Below are 18,607 nucleotides of genomic sequence, written 5' to 3'. Positions count from 1 at the left end.
GTCTGATAATGTTACACGAATATATATATTCTTACATTTCCATCAACCCTCGACAGGCTTCGATTAAGGCTGACTATCTGAACCTCTACCTTGGCCATATGCTGTAAGCCGAAATCGGGTTGACAGGAGCACATGTAGAATCCATTCTGGGACATGAAAAATCGGAAGATTTAATCTACCAAGATCATAATTTACATTCGAACCATGCTCACGAAATGTCTTTCCCTGGAAGAGTTAAAAAGACTCTTGAATATCGACACTCGAAGCATCATGAAATTCAAGATACAGACTAGACTTGATCTGCTGTGCATGTGGCTCTAATACACCCTTTTGTGTGAGAAGTAGCTACCTGGATTAATGATGCAGCATTGTGCCAGGTTGACTTGCTGGCCTACGCACACTGCCTGCTGCTTCAGGCCATAATTTGTCCTGTTTGCTCCTCCCTTTTCAGGCTCTTTATCCAGTGCATATCGTAATTCAGATAACCTTAAACTGACCTTGGGTTTTGTTCCCATTCGCTGTCTGGAGTATCATAATCCTAAGTAAACGCACCAATCCGCTTCGGCCTGGCCGTATCTAGGCACTTGACTTGGTACATGTACAACGAGAACAGTATCTAACTGAATGAATGTGCTAGAATATATTATAAACCAGTCAATATTCAAATAACTACTAAAGATAGAGGAAATGTAGGCTGTCCTGCCGACTATACACGTAGAGTGTTTGATAGCTGGTTAGCGGTAACATCCTACCAACCATCCACAATTTGAAGAATCGCATAGCTATACCCAATTCAATTTAGAAAAAAAATACCTCTGGATACAAAGACTATAAAAAAAAATACCAACACCTAACAAGCAGCCAGCCACTATACAACGAGCGATTAACAATTAACCTCGGGCCCACCAATAGTATGATGTCATCCTGCACAACCAAGCTGTCATCCAAGGTGCATTGTTCAAATACCGGAAACCCCAGGAATTCTAGGTCTATTTAACTGTCGACTCCAATTCACCTTCCTACAAATCTCCCCTACCACAAACAACCACCACCATCATCACCATGTCTTTCCTCACATCTATCCGTGCATCCCGCCAGGCCCTCCGCACCAATTACGCCATCACCTCCACTTTCCACACTTCAGCTGTACGCAGCTTGAAGGAGAATGATAGACGTCAGTCGATGCCTGTCCCCAACCCGAGAACACCCGATAATGAGAAAAATCCATACTAACAACTCACAGACCGCGATGATCTCGCCGAGCACTATGAATCGCACAAGCAACAAGGTCTCAAGGAGTCCAAGGAGGGCAAGGGGAAGTGGAAGTCTGAGCTTGCCAGTACCAGTGAAGAAGATGTAAGGATCCCCCGAAGTCTACAGTGAATACAGTTAAAGCTGACATGTTTGGCATAGGTAAAAGCGGACCGTGGTGACTTTGATGGCGAGAATGTCACTTTCGATGAGATGCAGAAGAAGACGAAAACTTATCTCCACAAGCAGAGCTCTGGGAAGCAATAAGGTGGCGACGAGCTGTTTTGTTACTATTCAGAACTTTGGTTTCTCTTTCTTGTGTACCATGTATTCGTGAGGTTATCTTATTGAGGGACACTATTAATTGAAGTGTATCGCAGTTACCAATGATAATGTAAAAGCACACGTCGGGTCTAAGTGTTGTTGTATTGGCGTGGAAGGATATAAAGAATGGTAGAATCGTAGATGTAGCATGACCAATAACTTGAGAGGAGTCTAGGAATGACTCAACTGCCTCAACGCCAGAAACGAATCCAAAAAAAAAAAACATCGAAATCAATCGACTCATCGCATATAGCTAAAGAAACGCCCGCTCGCCAGAGAAAGAAGCACCAGAACAACAAGCCCAGATCCTATACGTAGAGAAGATGGAGGTATCATTTCAAAATCACAATCAGAATAACCAGTATAATGATCAATCCAATGATAGTCATCATACTCCAGTTGTCACCAGCTTTGCGTCGGATCTTATCTATGCGCCGTCTGGCACCATCTAACCGAGTCTGGTGACGCTCAACGTCTCCGTCCATCCCGTCCAGCAGGGCAACGTGGCCATCCAGTTCATCCCCAATCTGGATACTCAGCTGGTGCTGCCGACCAATGGACTCGCCAAGCCGATCGAGCTGGTCATCCTGGTCGCGCATGGTCTGCTGGTGATGGTCATAGATTTGCCGGTTGTCCATACCGGACTGGTCCGGACGTGGCGGTGAAGGCTCATCGCGATATGGGCGGAAGAGATTCTGACGATTACGGTTTTCTTCTTCGTCTATTTCGTCTTGCACAGCGGCTGCGGCGGCAGAGTTATCCATGAATCGGACGGATTTAGAAGGAGGGTGTTGAGGGACCGGCTGCTTGAGAGGGGGCGTTGCGGAGTTCGATGCCTGCACCGTGTTGTTCTCCGTTGGTTCGCCATCTGCGCCGTGGAACTGAGTTGACAGATCTTGGTATTGAGCTTGTAGGGGGCCGAGTTGGTCTTTCAGAGCAGCGGCGCCTGCGCTGTCGTTGGAGTTGGCTAGACGGGTTTGCTCGGCTTCCACGGCTTCTATTCCCTCGCGGAGGGACTCGAGGGATCGGGAGATCTCTCCATCTTGAGAATTGGGTTCTAGATCAAGTGAAATTGCTCGTTGGCGCTCTAGGAGGGATAATTTGATGTGATCGGCGAGCAGGAATAGCTGCGAAGGGCTCGTCATGGCGTCGGGATTCGGGGGCTGGCAGTCTGTGTGGTATATGAGGGATCGGAGGCGTGTGGACGATCAATACGGAGAAAGACCTCCGATCAGCCAAACAAAAAAAGGGTTCAGGGTTGAGATGTTAACAGGTTGAGTTGGGGTGAGACGGAGATCCCAAAGGCAACAAGATGGCCGAGTGCGGATCAACCGCCCTTCCGCCTTTCGCCTCTCCTCCCCGCAGTCCATCTCCTTCGGTTGAACATGTTTTGGCATTTGCATTCTCTCACGAAGCCTTACACAAATTTCCCCTGATCTAGTGGCACACTCATGGATCCAAAGTGCTTGCTGCTCTACCTCGGTACCTTGACCCGCCCCATCATCTGCACGTTGCTGCATGAACCCGCGCGCTGATTCGCATACTTGAACAGCAACATAGGGAAAAGGGGCATACATACCTGTCGCAACATTCATCAGGCCTTTGATAGGCTCATACCCCGCGCATCATGAATCTCCAAGAATTCCTCGCTATGGAGGATAACTTCGACCGCGATGAGCTCATTGACCTTCGCGGCCTGGATTTCGTCTCCGACTACGACTCACACCTCATGTGTCCAATCTGCCACTGCCCTTTCGTTGACCCCGTCCGTCTACAATGCGACCATGTCTTCTGCCAGAGTTGCCTCAGTTCCGCCATCAACACCTTCCGCTCGGCCGACTCGGATGAGTTTCCGTGTCCCTCTTGCCGAACCCCCACCCGCGAGGTGTCGACCAGTGTACCCCGCCTGCTGATCAACATGTGCGACGAGATCCGGGTGCGATGTCCTTTGATAACTGAGGGGTGTCATGAGATCGTTCCTAGAGGCCATGTCCAGTCGCATGTTGAGAAGTATTGTGGGTATCGGCTGGTTCCGTGCCCAGATGATTCATGCGATAGGCTGATTCGGAATAAGGATATTGGATTAGATGGGAAATGCATGCATGTGCTGCGCCAATGTCCTCGCTGTGAAGAGGATGTTATGGAGCAGGATTATGAGGTTCGTCGTCTTGCATAGGTTGTCTTGGCGCTCTATAGATGCTGACTCGGGATTTAATATAGGAGCATGACAAGGAGCTTTGTCCGGTTTTGGAGACTAGTTGTGTCGACTGTGAAACAGTCGTCTCTCGCAAGGCACTCAAGGAACATGTCGAAGCATGTCCAGAGGTTATTGTCCCCTGCGCGGCAGCGAAACACGCATGTCCTGTCAAGGTCCGTCGCGCAGACATCGCAATGCATGAACAAAGTTGTCCGCTGGTCACGATGATTCCCTACTTTGAGGTGCAAAATACACGGCTCAATTCCTTGGAATTAAGTATGCGACACCTCCAGCAACGGAATGAGATCTTTGAAGATGGGCTTGCCAACATCCGGTCCACTCTCGTCGAGTCCGCGCGCATCGGCGCCAGTGCTGCTCCCAGTGGGCAATCTGCCAATAATGGCAGAGATCAGCCCTCTACTCGCACCGAAACAAACACAGATGATCCAACGGATATCTCATCGAGTGTGTTCTCATCCAACGCCACAACGTATCTACTCTCCCTCCACGAATCTCTACGTGAGGAAGTAGAGCAAATAAAACACAACCTCACAGATCTAGACGCGCGTGCTAGCATGGCTCTGATGAACGAGTGTATACGCATGAAGGAAGACATGGCCCACACGAATGCCGCAGTGAACAGTGTCCGGATGCAAGTCCAATGGCTTATGAATCCTCGACTCCATGGCACGCGCACAGGAGCTGTCCGAGCGAATACAGGAAATGAAACTCCTCGATCGCCGATGGCCTCGTCGTCGACCGCTGGGTCAAGCAGTACTACTGCTCAACCGCTAGGACCTCTCCGACCTAGGAGGCCTAGTGATAGTGGGCGCGAGGGAACCAAGCTGTAATGCTAAATTTGGTGTGTGATTTTGAGCGATGCATTTTTGATCTGGATGCGAAGGAGTATTGGGTAGTTTTGTATTCCTTTTATTGTTATCACATGATGATTTGTTGTTATGAGCCCAGCTCTTTAATACAGTTAACAAATATAGACCGTTTGGGAATATTGATACACATCTATACCTCTTCAGCCTTGAAAAGTGTACCCCCTGTCTATTTACTTGCATACAGCATACCCCGACCGATATATATATATATTTCGCAAATCGTATCTAAAGAAGAGCCAGCCCATGCACTGCCGTGCGCTATGGAAAACCCAACCCAAAAATCTCTATTGTTTGCAACCACCTAACAGTACCACCGCCAACACGAAGTCAATTCATCCAATCCTCGAAAATGAGCTCGACTCGATGGAATAAAAAATAACAGCAAAAAAAAGAAACGCTCACTCGAGGACGGTGTTTAGGAATAGCCGAACGCGGGGGTCGAACCCGCAGCCTTAAGATTAAGAGTCTTACGCTCTACCGATTGAGCTAGCCCGGCCGGGCTGTTGAAGATCGGTGCACTATCATGATTCAGATGGAGAAGGAGGATATGTTAGTATTCTGTAGTCAAATCATTTCTAGTTGTATTGGACGTGGCAAACACATTGGTGTGAGCGCCGAGTAGACAGGAACCTGCAAGATGACTGCATGTGCATGAGACTTCACATTTTGAATGCTAAACTAGGGTGTATTTGCCAGGTGGGATAGTATCAATCGGTATGTCCCTGTCGTTCGCAGATGATGTGTTCCCTACCGGCGCTGGTTTAGCTAGCATCGATTATGTGACTATTAGGTGGAATGTGCTGCTGTAATGTCTGAGAAGGAAGTGACCGCGAGACGGGAAGTGGTTGACTATGGCTCGAGTCCACGATTGGATAGAATGTGGCGCGAGTCCGAGCGATCTAGATAGTCAACGTGTAGCTGCCCATCAAGAAAAAGAGCGGAATAAGAGAAGGAGAAAATGAGAGAGAAGAAGAGGAGACGATGGGGAAGGGGGCGAGGGGCTAGGTGGAGTTCAATCGGGGACAAAGGAACCGGGGTAGGGCGACATGCAACGTGGCTTGACTTCACTTGGGTAGGTGTAATTTGCAATCTCCAGGATATTTCACTCATTCTGAATATGAAAGGTGGAAAATATAAACATCTTCTTGATTTATTCTTCCAAGTTGTTCTTGACCTCTTACTCATGCAAGGCCCCGTTCTATGTGGTTCATCGGACCTAGGAAGCCTATAGTACCGATCTATCTTTCAAGCCTCGGATCCGACACGGTTGCAACTATAGAAAATATGAGGTATCTGGTTCCAATTCATGGCTTTTCTATAAATCTATCTTCCCACAAGTAGAGCGAACCTGAAGAACGCCAGCTACCCCATCATTGACCCGCAATCCTAGGCAAAGAATGTCTCGCCAGCGAGACCAACTTCTCGATAAAAGCCCGTGCCAGATAAAATGGCGGGAAAGTCTGTCCTTCATCATTCGGTTTGTTAAGTTCAGCGAAAAGACCCGCTATATCCTCCAAAGTTTTCAAATCTCTTGTGAATGTCGCTGATGCTGGGAATGTGATGAGATACCAGAAGACGGAAAATACAGCTGCCAGGAGGAATTGGGCGTGGATCCTAATAGAACAAAGGTTAGTATGGAGATTTGTCTGGCTTTAGCACGGGATGAAGCTTCTTACCAAAAAGTATGATGGTTCACGAATTGACGGACTCGCCATATATAGATCAAGGAGGATCGCGCCGCTTCGAAACACAACTCTGCGCTTGAAGGGAGAGGTGACCAGCTTTGTGGGGCGGCTATCCTGCAGGAACTGCTGGCTCCGTGAATCTTGCCTAGACAATAATAATATTCCATGTGGATATTCACACCGCGGATGCTGAGATCGTGGAAGAGATATTCCGGTGCGCTCTCGGTAGCAAATGCATCAGGCCGACAGTCGACAGGATAGCCCTGCTTTAAGTCACTCAATTCTTGATCTAGTTCACGAATGTGCTGAAGGCGTCTTGCTTCGGGGAGTGCTAGACCATGAACCGAGTACAGCAGCCGGAAGATCTTCGACTTGAGTAAAGAAAAGCGAAGATCGGATGGGAACAGAAGCTCCTTGGATGATAATGGTTTCATGTAAAAGTGGCGTTCCGATGTCTTCTGGGCATATGTTGTAGGCAGATCCAAGTCACAGTCGTCATCGTTTATCAATGGTGGTTGAGATTTTCGGATGGAAAACTCCTTATCAATAGCATAGCAATGCCAGAATAGTGCTCGCATATGTTGGCTGCGCTGATCTGTCCGGTGTATCTCATGGGGTGTTTGAATTCTGTTTGCCCCAAGGTTATAGATAAGTTGCACGGCCACACCAAGCAGTAATTCTCCTGCCTGAGGTCTACCAAGAGGAGTAATATAGAGCATCTGTAGCACACAATCAGCTTGGGTGTGAGAAGAAACGAACACCGTAAAAGTCTTACCATAGTAGTCACTGCTTCTAGAGTCCTCAGGTCAGGGGGTTCCAACATCATTTCAGGAAGAAGCGTCAGCGCTGCTTGCAAATAAGCATCGGGATCGCAGCCAGCAAAGGCATTCTCATGACGGTGAATCTGAGTGACCATTGCAGCAAAGGCAATGAGACAAGCACGGTTAGAAGCACGAGTCATGCTTGGTGGCTGTTCTAAAGTATTCGCATTAAGGAGGATTTGCATAGCCTCGACATCAACAATGGGAAATATGGAATAGAGCCCATTCTTGTCAAAGTACTCCAGACAACGCTGAACGAGAGCAGAGGGTGGCCACTTCAATCCAATAGACTTTCTTGATGATTTGAGATGCTTTGCTTGGAATGACTGTGTGACCTCATGTGCAAAAACGTCCACATTGAACGTACATCCCGTCTGCTGTTCAATGAGCGAGTAGAATGCAGCTCTTTGGGTCGAAAGAGGACTTCCGAGCCCACAGTATGAAACATGCCATTGAAACGCTGCCAATGCAGTATCAAAATCGCGTGTATCAGGCAGATACGTCGCAGCCGAAGATGTGTATGAAGAAGCCTGGGAAAGCGGACTGAGCGGAACCGGGGAAGCACCTCTGCTAGGGGGCAACAGCCCACTGTGGCTATGTTTAGTGTGTTCTCTAAATGCAACAAGTTTCGCCTCCAATTCCCGGACACGCGCTTTGGTGTCGGCAAGCTCTCTGTGCGTCCGTTAGCGCCTGTCTGGAGGAAAGTCTAGCGGCGGCCTTACTGCCGAGTGCTCTTCCGCAGCTGAGTTGCCGGTGGAGAGAATGTACATGGAAGCCCTGCAAGATGACAGTTCTCACATGCTGGTTCACTCCTATCACATTTGATCTGGGCAAGTATCATCGTTAGGGGGTTGATTGTGCATGCAAAGTGCGTGCGTGGCCATACCTTCCGATGTCGACATAGATCGCAGGCACTCCGCCCTTTCCCGCGTGGGCCAGTAGTGTCATCCATAAAAAAGATTAGGCTTGATAGTGATCCTGTCTCAGGTGAGGCACTGGAAGTCCCAATGGGGAGACAAATGGTGAATTGTTACTGGAGGTCGGAGTACGACGCTTCTCATCGCCGCTGAATCATCAACGTTTTTTGACGGTGACGAGCCTATTGCAAGGCTGAGCTGAAAGTACCACTTTACGTCCACCATTTAAATCGTTGCTGGTGGAACGCCAATGCCTTTTTTGCTTGCGTTGCGCCAAGATTTAGTGTGATGAGTCAGCGGAAGACAGGCCCCGACGTTCCGTGCCTTGATATTGGCTTGCATCTGAGGCTATTAGATAAATTTTGGAATGTGTGAGGGAAAGCAGACTGGATTTAAGTATATAAAAACGTTGAATATGATTCATATGTGTGGGTGGTTGTGACTATATGGCTATACCGCCGACCATCTATAGGATCAGTACAGAGTATATTCTACACCGTGCTATCTGTGCTCTATGGATTATTACCTTGATTCCTAGTAGCCGTTCCGTATCCACGTAAATGCAACCACTGGACCTTGGCCTTGGATGCGGAGACCTACCGCTGTTCTATGTCATCTTTATGCCATCTCTACGTGCTTTCAGCGATCAAATGCTGACCCTTTTTTACTTTATGAATTAAACCCCGGACTATCTCCTTGATAGTGGAACAAGCAAAAGCCGTGGAAAATGCGTTGCGGTTTTTAATAAGCTCTATCGACTCTCAATAAGAATTGAAGACAACAGACCTTGGAACTTCTCGACCTTATTTGCTATTCTTCCCAACGCTCCTCCACAGTGTGTGTCTCAAAGTATCATACAAACCCACACTGGAAGCCTTGGCTGCAGATCACAGAAATCCACAAATTCAGGAACTAAACTCTCATTGCTCCTATAGGTCCACCTCTCCGGTGCTTGTCTTTGAGATCCAATAACCATGGTTTCATTCGTCAGCCCAATTTGCTGCAGGATCTCCAGCGTCGTCACCATATAACTAATTATACTCATTATATGCAAGTTGATTAGACCGCAGCTTGCCAAGAATGCATATTTTCATCCACCACAGCCCCTAGATCACTACCTGGCTGACGACAACAATGACGCCTCGGAAGCCATTGATATTGACAAGAAAGACATCCAATAATGAATCATGAAACATAATAATGCTATAAAAGCCTCGATTCCTCAGTATCAGCCTGGAACTTCAACACACAGAAAGCCATCTTTGTAAAACACTCAACTTCTAAACCTCCCTTGAGACAATGCATTTCTCCAAGGTTGCACTTCTTGCCTTGACTGGCCTTGCTGTGGCCCATCCTGGTGCCCATGAGCACAGCTCTTACACCAAAGTCACCAAACGGGACTTCTTGCAAAATGCCCGCCGAAGCCTCGACCAGTGTGCAGGCCACCTTGAGCGTCGCGGTGTCAACTCTCGCGCCGAAGCCCGCCGTGCTGCCCTCCTCGATGCCAACAAGAAGCGCGCCATCTTCCCCCGTGATACCGACAAGGTCGTGAACACCTCGCACCACTCTACCTTGAAGGTCACCCCCAACACCCCAGAGACAGATCTCTTCTCCAACAACCCCACCTGCATCCTCTCCCCAGAGGGCGAAGTCGGTCCCTTCTGGGTGAAGGGCGAGCTGATCCGCAACGACATCCGTGATGGCCAGGCCGGTATCCCAGTCATCATCGACGGCCAATTCATCGACATCAACACCTGCGAACCGATCCAGAACCTGTACTGGGACGTGTGGAACTGCAACTCCACCGGCGTTTACTCGGGAGTCCAGAGCGACATGAATGGCAACGGTAACGACGCCACAAACCTGGACAAAACCTTCCTCCGTGGTATCCAGAAGACCGACTCTGATGGCGTTGCCCAGTTCAAGTCTCTCTTCCCCGGTCACTACTCTGGTCGTGCTACTCACATTCACGTTATTGCCCATACCAATGCTCATGTCCTGCCCAACAACACTTTGACTGGTGGCCATATCTCGCACATTGGCCAGCTGTTCTTCGATCAGGATCTTATTACTAAGGTTGAAGCTACTTACCCGTACAACACTAGCACTGTTGCTATTACCGAGAATGGTGATGACCATGTTGTTCAGGTTGAGACTGAGGACTCTAACTCTGATCCCTTCTTTGAGTATGCCATGCTTGGTGACTCGATTGAGGATGGTATTCTCGCTTGGGTTACTATGGGTGTCAATGTGTCTGCTAGTCACGATTCTGATGCTAGCTATGCTGCTAGACTCACTGCTTCTGGTGGTGTGAGCGAAGGAAGCTCGGTCTCTTTCTGATCCGTCTGAAGGGATCGTGTTGGTGTCGATTGTTACATCGACCTTATCTGTCTTCGGCAGAAAAAGGGTTCTTACTTGAAATCCTCTTAAGCCTTTATTCGCTCTCAAATTTTGAAAATGTTGCATTTATACATTGTTTAGTATATTATTTAACAACAAATCACACTCCTTTATTCTGAAAGTTCAAGGCTTCCAAGCCAACAACAGTTGTATGACTATCTAAACTCAATAGTAAACTCATAAGACTTAATATGAAACAAGACAGCACAACCGGAAACACTAAAAGAAAAACATCTAGCAAAGCCCTGCTACCCGCAGTTAACCCCAATCAACCTATTTAGCAATATCAAGATGGAAAATCCCATCCCAGTGACAATTCTCCAAAGGCTCCTGATCTCCCTTTGTACACTTCCACGACTCACCCTTCAAAGTCGACCGTCCACTCGGGGAGCCATCAGCCCGAGCAACACCAAAGTCAAATTCCTCAATGTTGTAGATTCCATTAAAGAGCTTGAGTTGATATGACTTATCAGTGCAGTTGTAGGACTTGCTTCCGGCTTGACCAGCTGACCTGTATCAGAGTTAGTTCTCTGGATGTGGGATTCTCATGTGTTCTTGTTGCTGTCCATGTTAGGAGAGGCACGGGGATGACGTAGAACGTACCAGTAAGAAGAGCACTTGGTTTCAATGTTGGTGTTCGGGTCCTTCAGAGAAAATCCGAAGATGGTGGTCGTAGGCATTGTCGTAAACGGAATGCTTGCGCTGATATTTGCAAGTTCGAGAGGCTTTAGATCGCGGATTCGGCGGGGTACGGCCATTGTCGTTGAGGCGGCGGCCAGGACGAGAGTGGAGATTGAAGTGAACTTCATGTTGTCGGCTTCGTCGTTCGTTGTTTTAGACTCGATTGTGGTTTGGGTAGTGAGAGCCAATGAAATGTTGATTTAAAAAGTATACCGCGGGTGGTTTTGAGGCTTTTATATCGCGACTCCTTTATGGTTTCACTTGTGGTCTTAGGAAGTTCAGCTGCCGGAGACGGACACGAGAAACATCTACGTAATCTTATGGCTGTGTCGTTCTATTAAAGTAGAGTTATACCGAGACTATGGGACAAGTCATCGCCTGAGACCCTAGATGACCACATAATGATCAGTTGTAGGGTCCCGATGAAACAAAGCTGGACGCCTCACGTGGCAAGTGATATTTAGAACATAAAGCCCACATACTGAGATTAATGTTAAGTAGTGCTTACTGAAAATCCGTTTTCTAAAATAAGAACAAGATTCTAGGCAGTGATGATTGGCTCTCACGCTTCGGCTTTAGGCGTCCAGCACGAGGATTACTCCCATCGTCGATATGGTGGGTTTTCTTTTACAGAGCGCTAGCGACCTATTTGTGGTAACTCGCCAATACCCTGCAAGTGGTATGGCTATAGTTAAATGACTAAAAGGCAAAAAGGGACGTGGATGTCAAAATAAGGTTGTCACGCTACTCAGACGTAGGATCATATCAAGGAGTTTATATGATCAGTACCTACAGAATTAAGAATCATAGTAAAAAGACTTGGTCCCTTGGACTCGTGAGACTAGCAAGCTTTCATAGCTGCACTTATCAACTGCGTAAAGTTGAATGATCGATCATCTCTGGTTCTACTATCCCCTTGTTCACAAAACGCGAAGGCTTCCCTAAGGAGATGCATTATAGCTAATATCATTCATCATATTCATCATTTATCTATTTTGATATATTCGAGGGAAATAATAGACAATAAAGTTAGAATCCGTGCTGACAGTCTTCGCACTGCAAAGCAAACATCGACAGATACATGGATAGAGAGATAGCACGCAGAATAGTTCGAGCAAACGCGCAAAACGTAGTGAAATGACCGTCTCTTGATATCGACATCTGATATCACGCAACCAACCTCCAACCTTCACCAATGTGAGATCCATATCATTTCTCATCTTCGCCTCATTCATCGTCTTTTTACTGCAAGCTTCATTCAGTCGTCTGATCGCTTCATTTCATCATCTCATTGCTGCCCACTGCAATCATCATCAGAACACCGAATCGACATTCATCCTCGCTTTCTCGATACTCTCTCAGTATCTATGCTCGTGGTGATGGCCGTGGCTATGGCCATGGCCATGCCCAGAATGGGAGCTATGGTGACCGCCATGATGACCACCATGCTCATGGTGGTGGGAATGGCCACTAGAGCCGTGCTCTGCATGATGCGACGATCCATGCTGGACGTGATCATAGCCGGGTTGCAAGTTATGATCTGGTTGGACATTGCCCCCTCGCGAATCACCAACTGCGTGGGTTGGTGATCCATACTCATACCCACCGCGCGACTGCCCGTTATCTTCACCCATATCACGAGTCAAACCGCCAGGAATGAAGTTTGAGATTTTGCTTTCGAGTTTATTCAGATTGGACATGCCGGGAATTGGGAGGGAAGAGAGCTTGTCCCAGGGCAGACTGGACGAGGAGGAGTTGTTGTGATTTGAAGAGGAGCTGCTTGATTGCTGCTGGAAGAAAGACGAGAAGCCACCCGATGATTGCCCATGGCTTTGAGCATGACTGTTACCGTTTCCATGCTTGTTGGGCTTTTGCCCCCGAGTGTTGGGAATCCGCCATGGCCACCGCTGTGGGTATGGCTGACGCCGCCGGTATTACGACCCGACCTGACACCCTCTGAGCTGAGAATCTCATTCAGAGAATGACCACGGTCCGGACGAGAGTGGGCCCAAGTCTCGACGACCTGGAACATCGACCGGTGAGCTTCGTTGTGCATATCACGCAGAGCAGGATGGTGGAAGACACGCATGCAATCCTCCAGAACCTCGTGCTCGGACACGTCGATGTGCTGCCAAGCATAGAGAATACGAGGTGCGACATACTGCACGATAGCAGAAGCGACTTGACCAGCGGGCTCGTTGAGCACATTGGCGAAATGATCCTTTGAGAGCAGGGAGTGGGTCGGATCAGTGCAGTGGGGATCGGTCCAAGGCTCGTACTGGTGCTTGCCCGAGGCGTCGATGACACCCGCTGATCCGGTTTGCAGGGACTTGGAAGCTGCTTTGATCAGAGGACGCACGAACGGCGCCAGCAGTGACATGATCACGACAGTGAGAGTCTCAGAGATCTTCTCAACAAGAGCCTCGAGTCCGGGAATCTTTTCGATGATCGAGTTGAGCTTGCGGACGACCTTGTCGCGGAATGCCAGGATGGGATAGATCTTCGCGACTGTCTCTTGTGGATTGAAGTCTGGCATGCCCTCAAACCCTGTGCCGGGGCCAGAGCCCCCAGATGACTGATTACCACCTGGGGCACGGGTAGTGTCTGCATATCCAGTGGCAGCACTCCGGCTCCGATTAGCGGACTCCTGCGCGGCAGATGATCTCTTCAAACTTTCAGCCTCGGAGACAAGATCCTTTGTACCAGGGATCTTGCCGAGCAATCCAGTCAAAGCATTTAGAGAGTTATTAGACTGAGCAGTGGTCTCAGCATCCCCCAGAGCAATATCCATTTCATTAACCTCAGACTGCGTGAAGTGATCCGTAGCCTCTCCAAGCACAGAATGGAAGAAATCAACCATACCAAATGTACCCGTGACGAGCGGGAACACGTGTTTCCCATGGATATTACACTCAGTCGCCGTGCCAGTATGCGGGAAGACATTGCGCATGCCCATTTCGCGCAACGCCAGCTCGATATAGTTGGTATGCGCAGCGAAATCTTCCAATGTGTGCAGGCCCTGTCCCATGCACCGCAGCGCTTCACACAAATCGTCCTCGTTGCCCTTGTTCGATCCGCCATGGATGTATGTCCGCCCGTAGTGGATGCTGCGGCTCATGCTGAACTTGATGTATGCCGCGCTGGTGGCCCAGTCGCCTCGTTCGTTGGCGATGTAGTTCTTCATGCCGGTGTTAGGGTCGATTTCGAGTTCAATGTTGCGAACGGGTGGGCGCAGGCGTTTGTCGTATTGGCGCGCATCCTCATTGTCGGCATAGTCCTTGGGGTTGCTATTGATGAAAGAGTCATTAGTCATGCTGTCGCCATTTTCGCATTGCGCAGGTATTCGACCTGTGTTTTCTACTCACTCGATATGCTCCTCTGGACGGTAAACGCCCAAGCGATCAGACGTCACTTCGAATTCACCAGTCGCATACCCGAAGCTCAGGAACGAAAGGACCCACACCAAGATGCGGATAGTCTCGGCCTGCAGACTTTTGAGCGTGCCGACGTCCATTGCCTGCGAGCTACAGAAACAATTAGCTGGTGCTCATTCCCGAATTATATCCTGACTCACTAATCCCGCAGCCAGTTTCCGAAGTATACGCGCTTGATCATGGTTGAGGTCCATTTGTGGCCGTGGATGCATGCGATGGTCTTGAGAATATCTTCGATGTCTCCATGGCGCCAGTTCTTGCCTTCGACAGCGGAGATGGATGCGATGTCTGGTTTTGTTAGGGCGGTTCAGCTTGGGATGTATGGGAAGCATGACATACTGCCAGCTCCGAATGCATGCACCTGCGGGAGGATGAGGAGCAGCACGAGCAGAGCGGAGCCCGCGTGGAGGAGGGGCATGGTGGGGGTTTGTTCAGGGTTGCAAGGGGACCTTGGGAGGATATATAGTATTACAAAGGAACACAGAATAGAATCAAATAAGAAGTTACAGTCAGAATAAAAAAAGCGCAGCCCCGTTGCTCAGCCTCTTGGCTCTTGGCACGATCCCAATGACGTCGGAACTATTGGGCAGGTTCAGGCTGTGCGAGTATACTACTAGTATTATGCGCCGACTCTTCTAATTTCTACCTATTTTTGTCGTAGAATAAGCTCTATGCACCTAATAGCTACCTAACAACCTAAGAAGGCCTATGTAGTACCGAAATAAGTAAGCTCATTTACGGAGGATAATCATTTGCGAACACCGAACTACAATTAACTAGCTACAAATAACCCTAACTGCAGAATAATTATTTGTTGACATGGTCGCATTGGATCCACGGTAGTATTGAGTCCCTGATGCTCCATAGACACGGTAGCATTCAACCCCGCATAACGTATCTCCGATCTTACCACATTATATCTACTCTGCATCTACACCTACACTTCCACTTCCACATCTCTTTTCTCCGCCATACTTCACCTCGAATACATTAATTGAAATGGCAACACCTCACCTCGACGCCCTCCGCCGTGACGGCTTCGTAGTAGTCCGCAACCTCCTTACCCCGGAAGAAGTAATCAACTACCGCGAAACCGCCACAAAAGCAACAACCCTCACAAGAACCGGAAGCTGGCCACACTTCCGCACCGTGCCCAAGCAATTCCCCCCATGGCCAACAACCCCACCACCAGCCTCGGAGGGTGGAATCTGGGGCGTCCAGCACCTTCTGCACCCAGAAATGCCAGGCCGAGACAGTTTCGCCAAGTGTTATTTCTCACCCTCGATCCTTGCCGTCGCAGAGGAATTGATGGGCGTGAATCCTTCCAGCTCAGCTTCCACATCCGCTGAGCCCCTCGTGATGGAATTGTTCAACCTCCTCGTAGCGCCTGAAACGAAGGATTTCGAGCTCCGCTGGCACAGAGATGATATCTCTGAGCATGCAACGGCCGAAGAGGAAATCGCTCAATTGGCCGCTAAAGCACCGAACGGGCGACAGGGCCATTGCCAGTATAATCTGGCGCTATGCCCTGATGCATCGTTGATTGTTGTTCCGGGCACGCATGGACGGGCACGGACGCAGACGGAGCGTGAGGCTGATCCTTATGCTGCTTCTTTGCCTGATCAGCTTGTTGTTGAGTTGCAACCTGGTGATGCGGTGTTTTATAATAGTAATATTTTGCATCGGGGTGTTTATCGTGGGAAGGAGGAGGGGGGTGTGGAGACGAGATTGACGCTCCATGGGAGTATTGGGTTGAAGGCTAGTGGGGATGGAGAGGGGGATGTTGAGGAGAGAAAAAAAGTTCGGGCTACGGCTGTTTTGCAGCATGGGGTTGGGGCTTGGGTTCATCGGGATGATGCTACTTTTAGAGTTGGGGAGAGGGCGGAGAGAATGAGGGCTAATCTTGTTCAGATGGGGACTGGGGAGGGGGTTGGCTTTTCTTTGCAGGGGTAGATTTTGGAGTTGACAAGAGATTAAGTTGCGGATTTATTGGATTCTGTGTATATATGAGATCATGCATATGCATTTATGTATTTGAACCTATCGAGATCTGTCTATCGCCAACAAGTATCTACGCTCAGGATGTATAGTCACACTCAGACACTCGCACCTAGTTGAACACCACTAGGCAGCCCAAAGATCTGCGCCGCACTATCAACCATGCAAGACACGATACTTCCACCTCCAGACCCTCCAGTCAGACAACCCCCGACATGCTCATTCTGCAAATGACCAGTAACAAAGTGCGACCAAATCGTGCGAGCACCATCACACTTGGCGAGAGAAACTCCCTTTCCAAAATTCGAAGCAGCAAGACAAGTTGTTCCATCTGACAGCGGACTTAGAGCCAGCTTGCTACCCTTGGCATCAACATTCCAGACCTGGGAGTCCAAAGCACTGCATTTCTCAAAAGTGACCTTTCCAGAAGAAGCCGTCATACACAAACCGGACGGAGTATGGAACACCATTCCAGTAGGTGTGATAGAAGTACAGTGTCTAGGCGTGATACGGAAGACACTGGTAGCGTGCGAGTCAAGCTTGATATCAACAGCATCACGTATAGTCGAAACACGGCCAGTCAAAAGATTGTGAGCGCGGTACTCGCAGTGTGGTTCCGACGCCAAACCAAGACGAGCGATCGAAACACTCGTCTTCGCGGTGATACTCCCGCGGTTCAACACAGTGAGAAGTCGGTCCCCATTCGCCAAGGAGCGAGTCAGCACGTCAAAAGTCCCATCCCGACTAACCAAAGCAGCCTGCTCAGCCAGCGAATCCTGATCAACCGTAATAAGAGCAGAATTGCTCAGGTAAGTAATATCCTCATCGGAAAGGGCAGGGATATAAGCACTGATGATAAGCGGCGCGGAAAACGAAGCCCAAAGCGCAAAATGCGACTCCTTCTCGACCTGCGTCAACCCAGGATGATCGGGGATCAAGAAATCAGGATCATTATAATACCCAGGAGCCTGGTAGCGTACCAGCAGGGTATTATAGTCGTAGTTATTCATAATACTATCCCAAGCACTACCCTCACCTACATAAACCAACACATCAGTGGAATGTCTCGCCAACTCGCCATATCTCGGCACCCAATCCATAACAACAGCCCAGTCAGAGGCATTATCGGCAAAATAAGCCGGCGCAGACTCGGAAAAGATAAGCGGGTTCTCCATTCCTGTGAGAAGATCATGCCATTGTCCATAGCGCACACGGTACTCCTCACGAAGCGACCGACCATCTTCAGCCCAGACATTACACCCGTCCAGCTTCAGATAGTCAATTCCCCAGCTGGCGAATGTCTCCGCATCCTGCTGCTCGTGTCCATAGGACCCGGGATACCCGCCACAAGTTATATTGCCGGCATCTTCATAGATCCCAAGGTGGAAACCATGACTGGTGGCGTACTTCGCCAGCCAGGGAATGCCCTGCGGGAATAAGGTGGTGTTCCACTGCAGTGAGCCGTCGGAGGCGCGGTCATGGCGCATCCAGCAGTCGTCTAGGTTGAGGCGGTTGTAGCCCGCGCGCTGGAGTCCGCGGCTTAGCATTGATTGGGCTGTTTCTGTGAAGAGGGTCTCGTTTAGATCACACATGAAGCGCGCCCAGTTGTTAAAGCCCATTGGTGGGGTTGTGAGGATAGTTGGGGTCTCTGTTGAGGCTTGGGCTGGGACTAAGGGGAGCATTAGGAGGTTGGCTATACTTGGTATCGACCAGGGTGACATTGTTTTCATTTTGAACAGTCAATTGGTGGACTTGGGGTTAGAGTGAGAGTGTAGACTTTGTACTCTGAAAATGCGGAGTTTGAGAACTGGAGGGATTAGCTGCACTGCCAGGGGTTATATGTCTGAGTATGTCCTGCATCTCAACATTTCCCCGCACCAGCGTCCCATTTTGATATCAGACATTAGCAGTGCGACGGTGGTATAGGAAGAGAGGAGCGAGGAGGTTCAGTGCATAAGCCCAATGCGTAGGGCAGGGATCCGCGACAACAGGATCTGCAAGTGGAGAGC

General features: G+C 49.1%; 9 protein-coding genes across 9 annotated transcripts; 4 read left to right on the top strand and 5 right to left on the bottom strand.

Annotated features, from left to right (window-relative positions):
- Nucleotides 1-1,062: 1,062 nt before the first annotated feature.
- On the top strand, nt 1,063-1,518 carry N7508_010371 (uncharacterized protein; the record flags this gene model as incomplete). The annotated part of the gene is made up of 3 exons (XM_058468431.1): nt 1,063-1,174; nt 1,244-1,356; nt 1,414-1,518. The coding sequence occupies 3 exons, from the start codon at nt 1,063-1,065 to the stop codon at nt 1,516-1,518; spliced, it is 330 nt and encodes a 109-aa protein (XP_058316277.1).
- Nucleotides 1,519-1,907: 389 nt separating this feature from the next.
- Nucleotides 1,908-2,720, bottom strand: N7508_010370 (syntaxin family protein; the record flags this gene model as incomplete). Its single annotated transcript, XM_058468430.1, has 1 exon — nt 1,908-2,720. One exon carries the CDS (start codon nt 2,718-2,720, stop codon nt 1,908-1,910), a length of 813 nt encoding a protein of 270 aa, XP_058316276.1.
- Nucleotides 2,721-3,202: 482 nt separating this feature from the next.
- N7508_010369 (uncharacterized protein) lies at nt 3,203-4,623 on the top strand (the record flags this gene model as incomplete). Its single annotated transcript, XM_058468429.1, has 2 exons — nt 3,203-3,733; nt 3,796-4,623. 2 exons carry the CDS (start codon nt 3,203-3,205, stop codon nt 4,621-4,623), a joined length of 1,359 nt encoding a protein of 452 aa, XP_058316275.1.
- Nucleotides 4,624-6,032: 1,409 nt separating this feature from the next.
- On the bottom strand, nt 6,033-8,120 carry N7508_010368 (uncharacterized protein; the record flags this gene model as incomplete). Its single annotated transcript, XM_058468428.1, has 4 exons — nt 6,033-6,276; nt 6,339-7,066; nt 7,123-7,840; nt 7,891-8,120. 4 exons carry the CDS (start codon nt 8,118-8,120, stop codon nt 6,033-6,035), a joined length of 1,920 nt encoding a protein of 639 aa, XP_058316274.1.
- A 1,264-nt stretch (nt 8,121-9,384) lies between these two features.
- On the top strand, nt 9,385-10,425 carry N7508_010367 (intradiol ring-cleavage dioxygenase; the record flags this gene model as incomplete). Its single annotated transcript, XM_058468427.1, has 1 exon — nt 9,385-10,425. One exon carries the CDS (start codon nt 9,385-9,387, stop codon nt 10,423-10,425), a length of 1,041 nt encoding a protein of 346 aa, XP_058316273.1.
- A 333-nt stretch (nt 10,426-10,758) lies between these two features.
- N7508_010366 (uncharacterized protein) lies at nt 10,759-11,294 on the bottom strand (the record flags this gene model as incomplete). The annotated part of the gene is made up of 2 exons (XM_058468426.1): nt 10,759-10,996; nt 11,089-11,294. 2 exons carry the CDS (start codon nt 11,292-11,294, stop codon nt 10,759-10,761), a joined length of 444 nt encoding a protein of 147 aa, XP_058316272.1.
- Nucleotides 11,295-12,524: 1,230 nt separating this feature from the next.
- N7508_010365 (Het-C domain-containing protein) lies at nt 12,525-15,018 on the bottom strand (the record flags this gene model as incomplete). The annotated part of the gene is made up of 5 exons (XM_058468425.1): nt 12,525-12,956; nt 12,980-14,453; nt 14,532-14,690; nt 14,741-14,888; nt 14,940-15,018. 5 exons carry the CDS (start codon nt 15,016-15,018, stop codon nt 12,525-12,527), a joined length of 2,292 nt encoding a protein of 763 aa, XP_058316271.1.
- A 581-nt stretch (nt 15,019-15,599) lies between these two features.
- N7508_010364 (phytanoyl-CoA dioxygenase family protein) lies at nt 15,600-16,553 on the top strand (the record flags this gene model as incomplete). The annotated part of the gene is made up of 1 exon (XM_058468424.1): nt 15,600-16,553. The coding sequence occupies one exon, from the start codon at nt 15,600-15,602 to the stop codon at nt 16,551-16,553; it is 954 nt and encodes a 317-aa protein (XP_058316270.1).
- Nucleotides 16,554-16,696: 143 nt separating this feature from the next.
- Nucleotides 16,697-18,328, bottom strand: aglA (putative alpha-galactosidase; the record flags this gene model as incomplete). Its single annotated transcript, XM_058468423.1, has 1 exon — nt 16,697-18,328. One exon carries the CDS (start codon nt 18,326-18,328, stop codon nt 16,697-16,699), a length of 1,632 nt encoding a protein of 543 aa, XP_058316269.1.
- Between the last annotated feature and the right edge of the window lie 279 nt (nt 18,329-18,607).

The sequence above is a fragment of the Penicillium antarcticum genome, assembly GCF_028974205.1.
Source record: "Penicillium antarcticum strain IBT 31339 chromosome Unknown utg000009l_segment0_segment0, whole genome shotgun sequence".
In the NCBI taxonomy this organism is placed as follows: Eukaryota; Fungi; Ascomycota; class Eurotiomycetes; order Eurotiales; family Aspergillaceae; genus Penicillium; species Penicillium antarcticum.
Note: the sequence above shows the minus strand (reverse complement) of the source record. Positions and strands in the feature narration are given on the sequence as shown.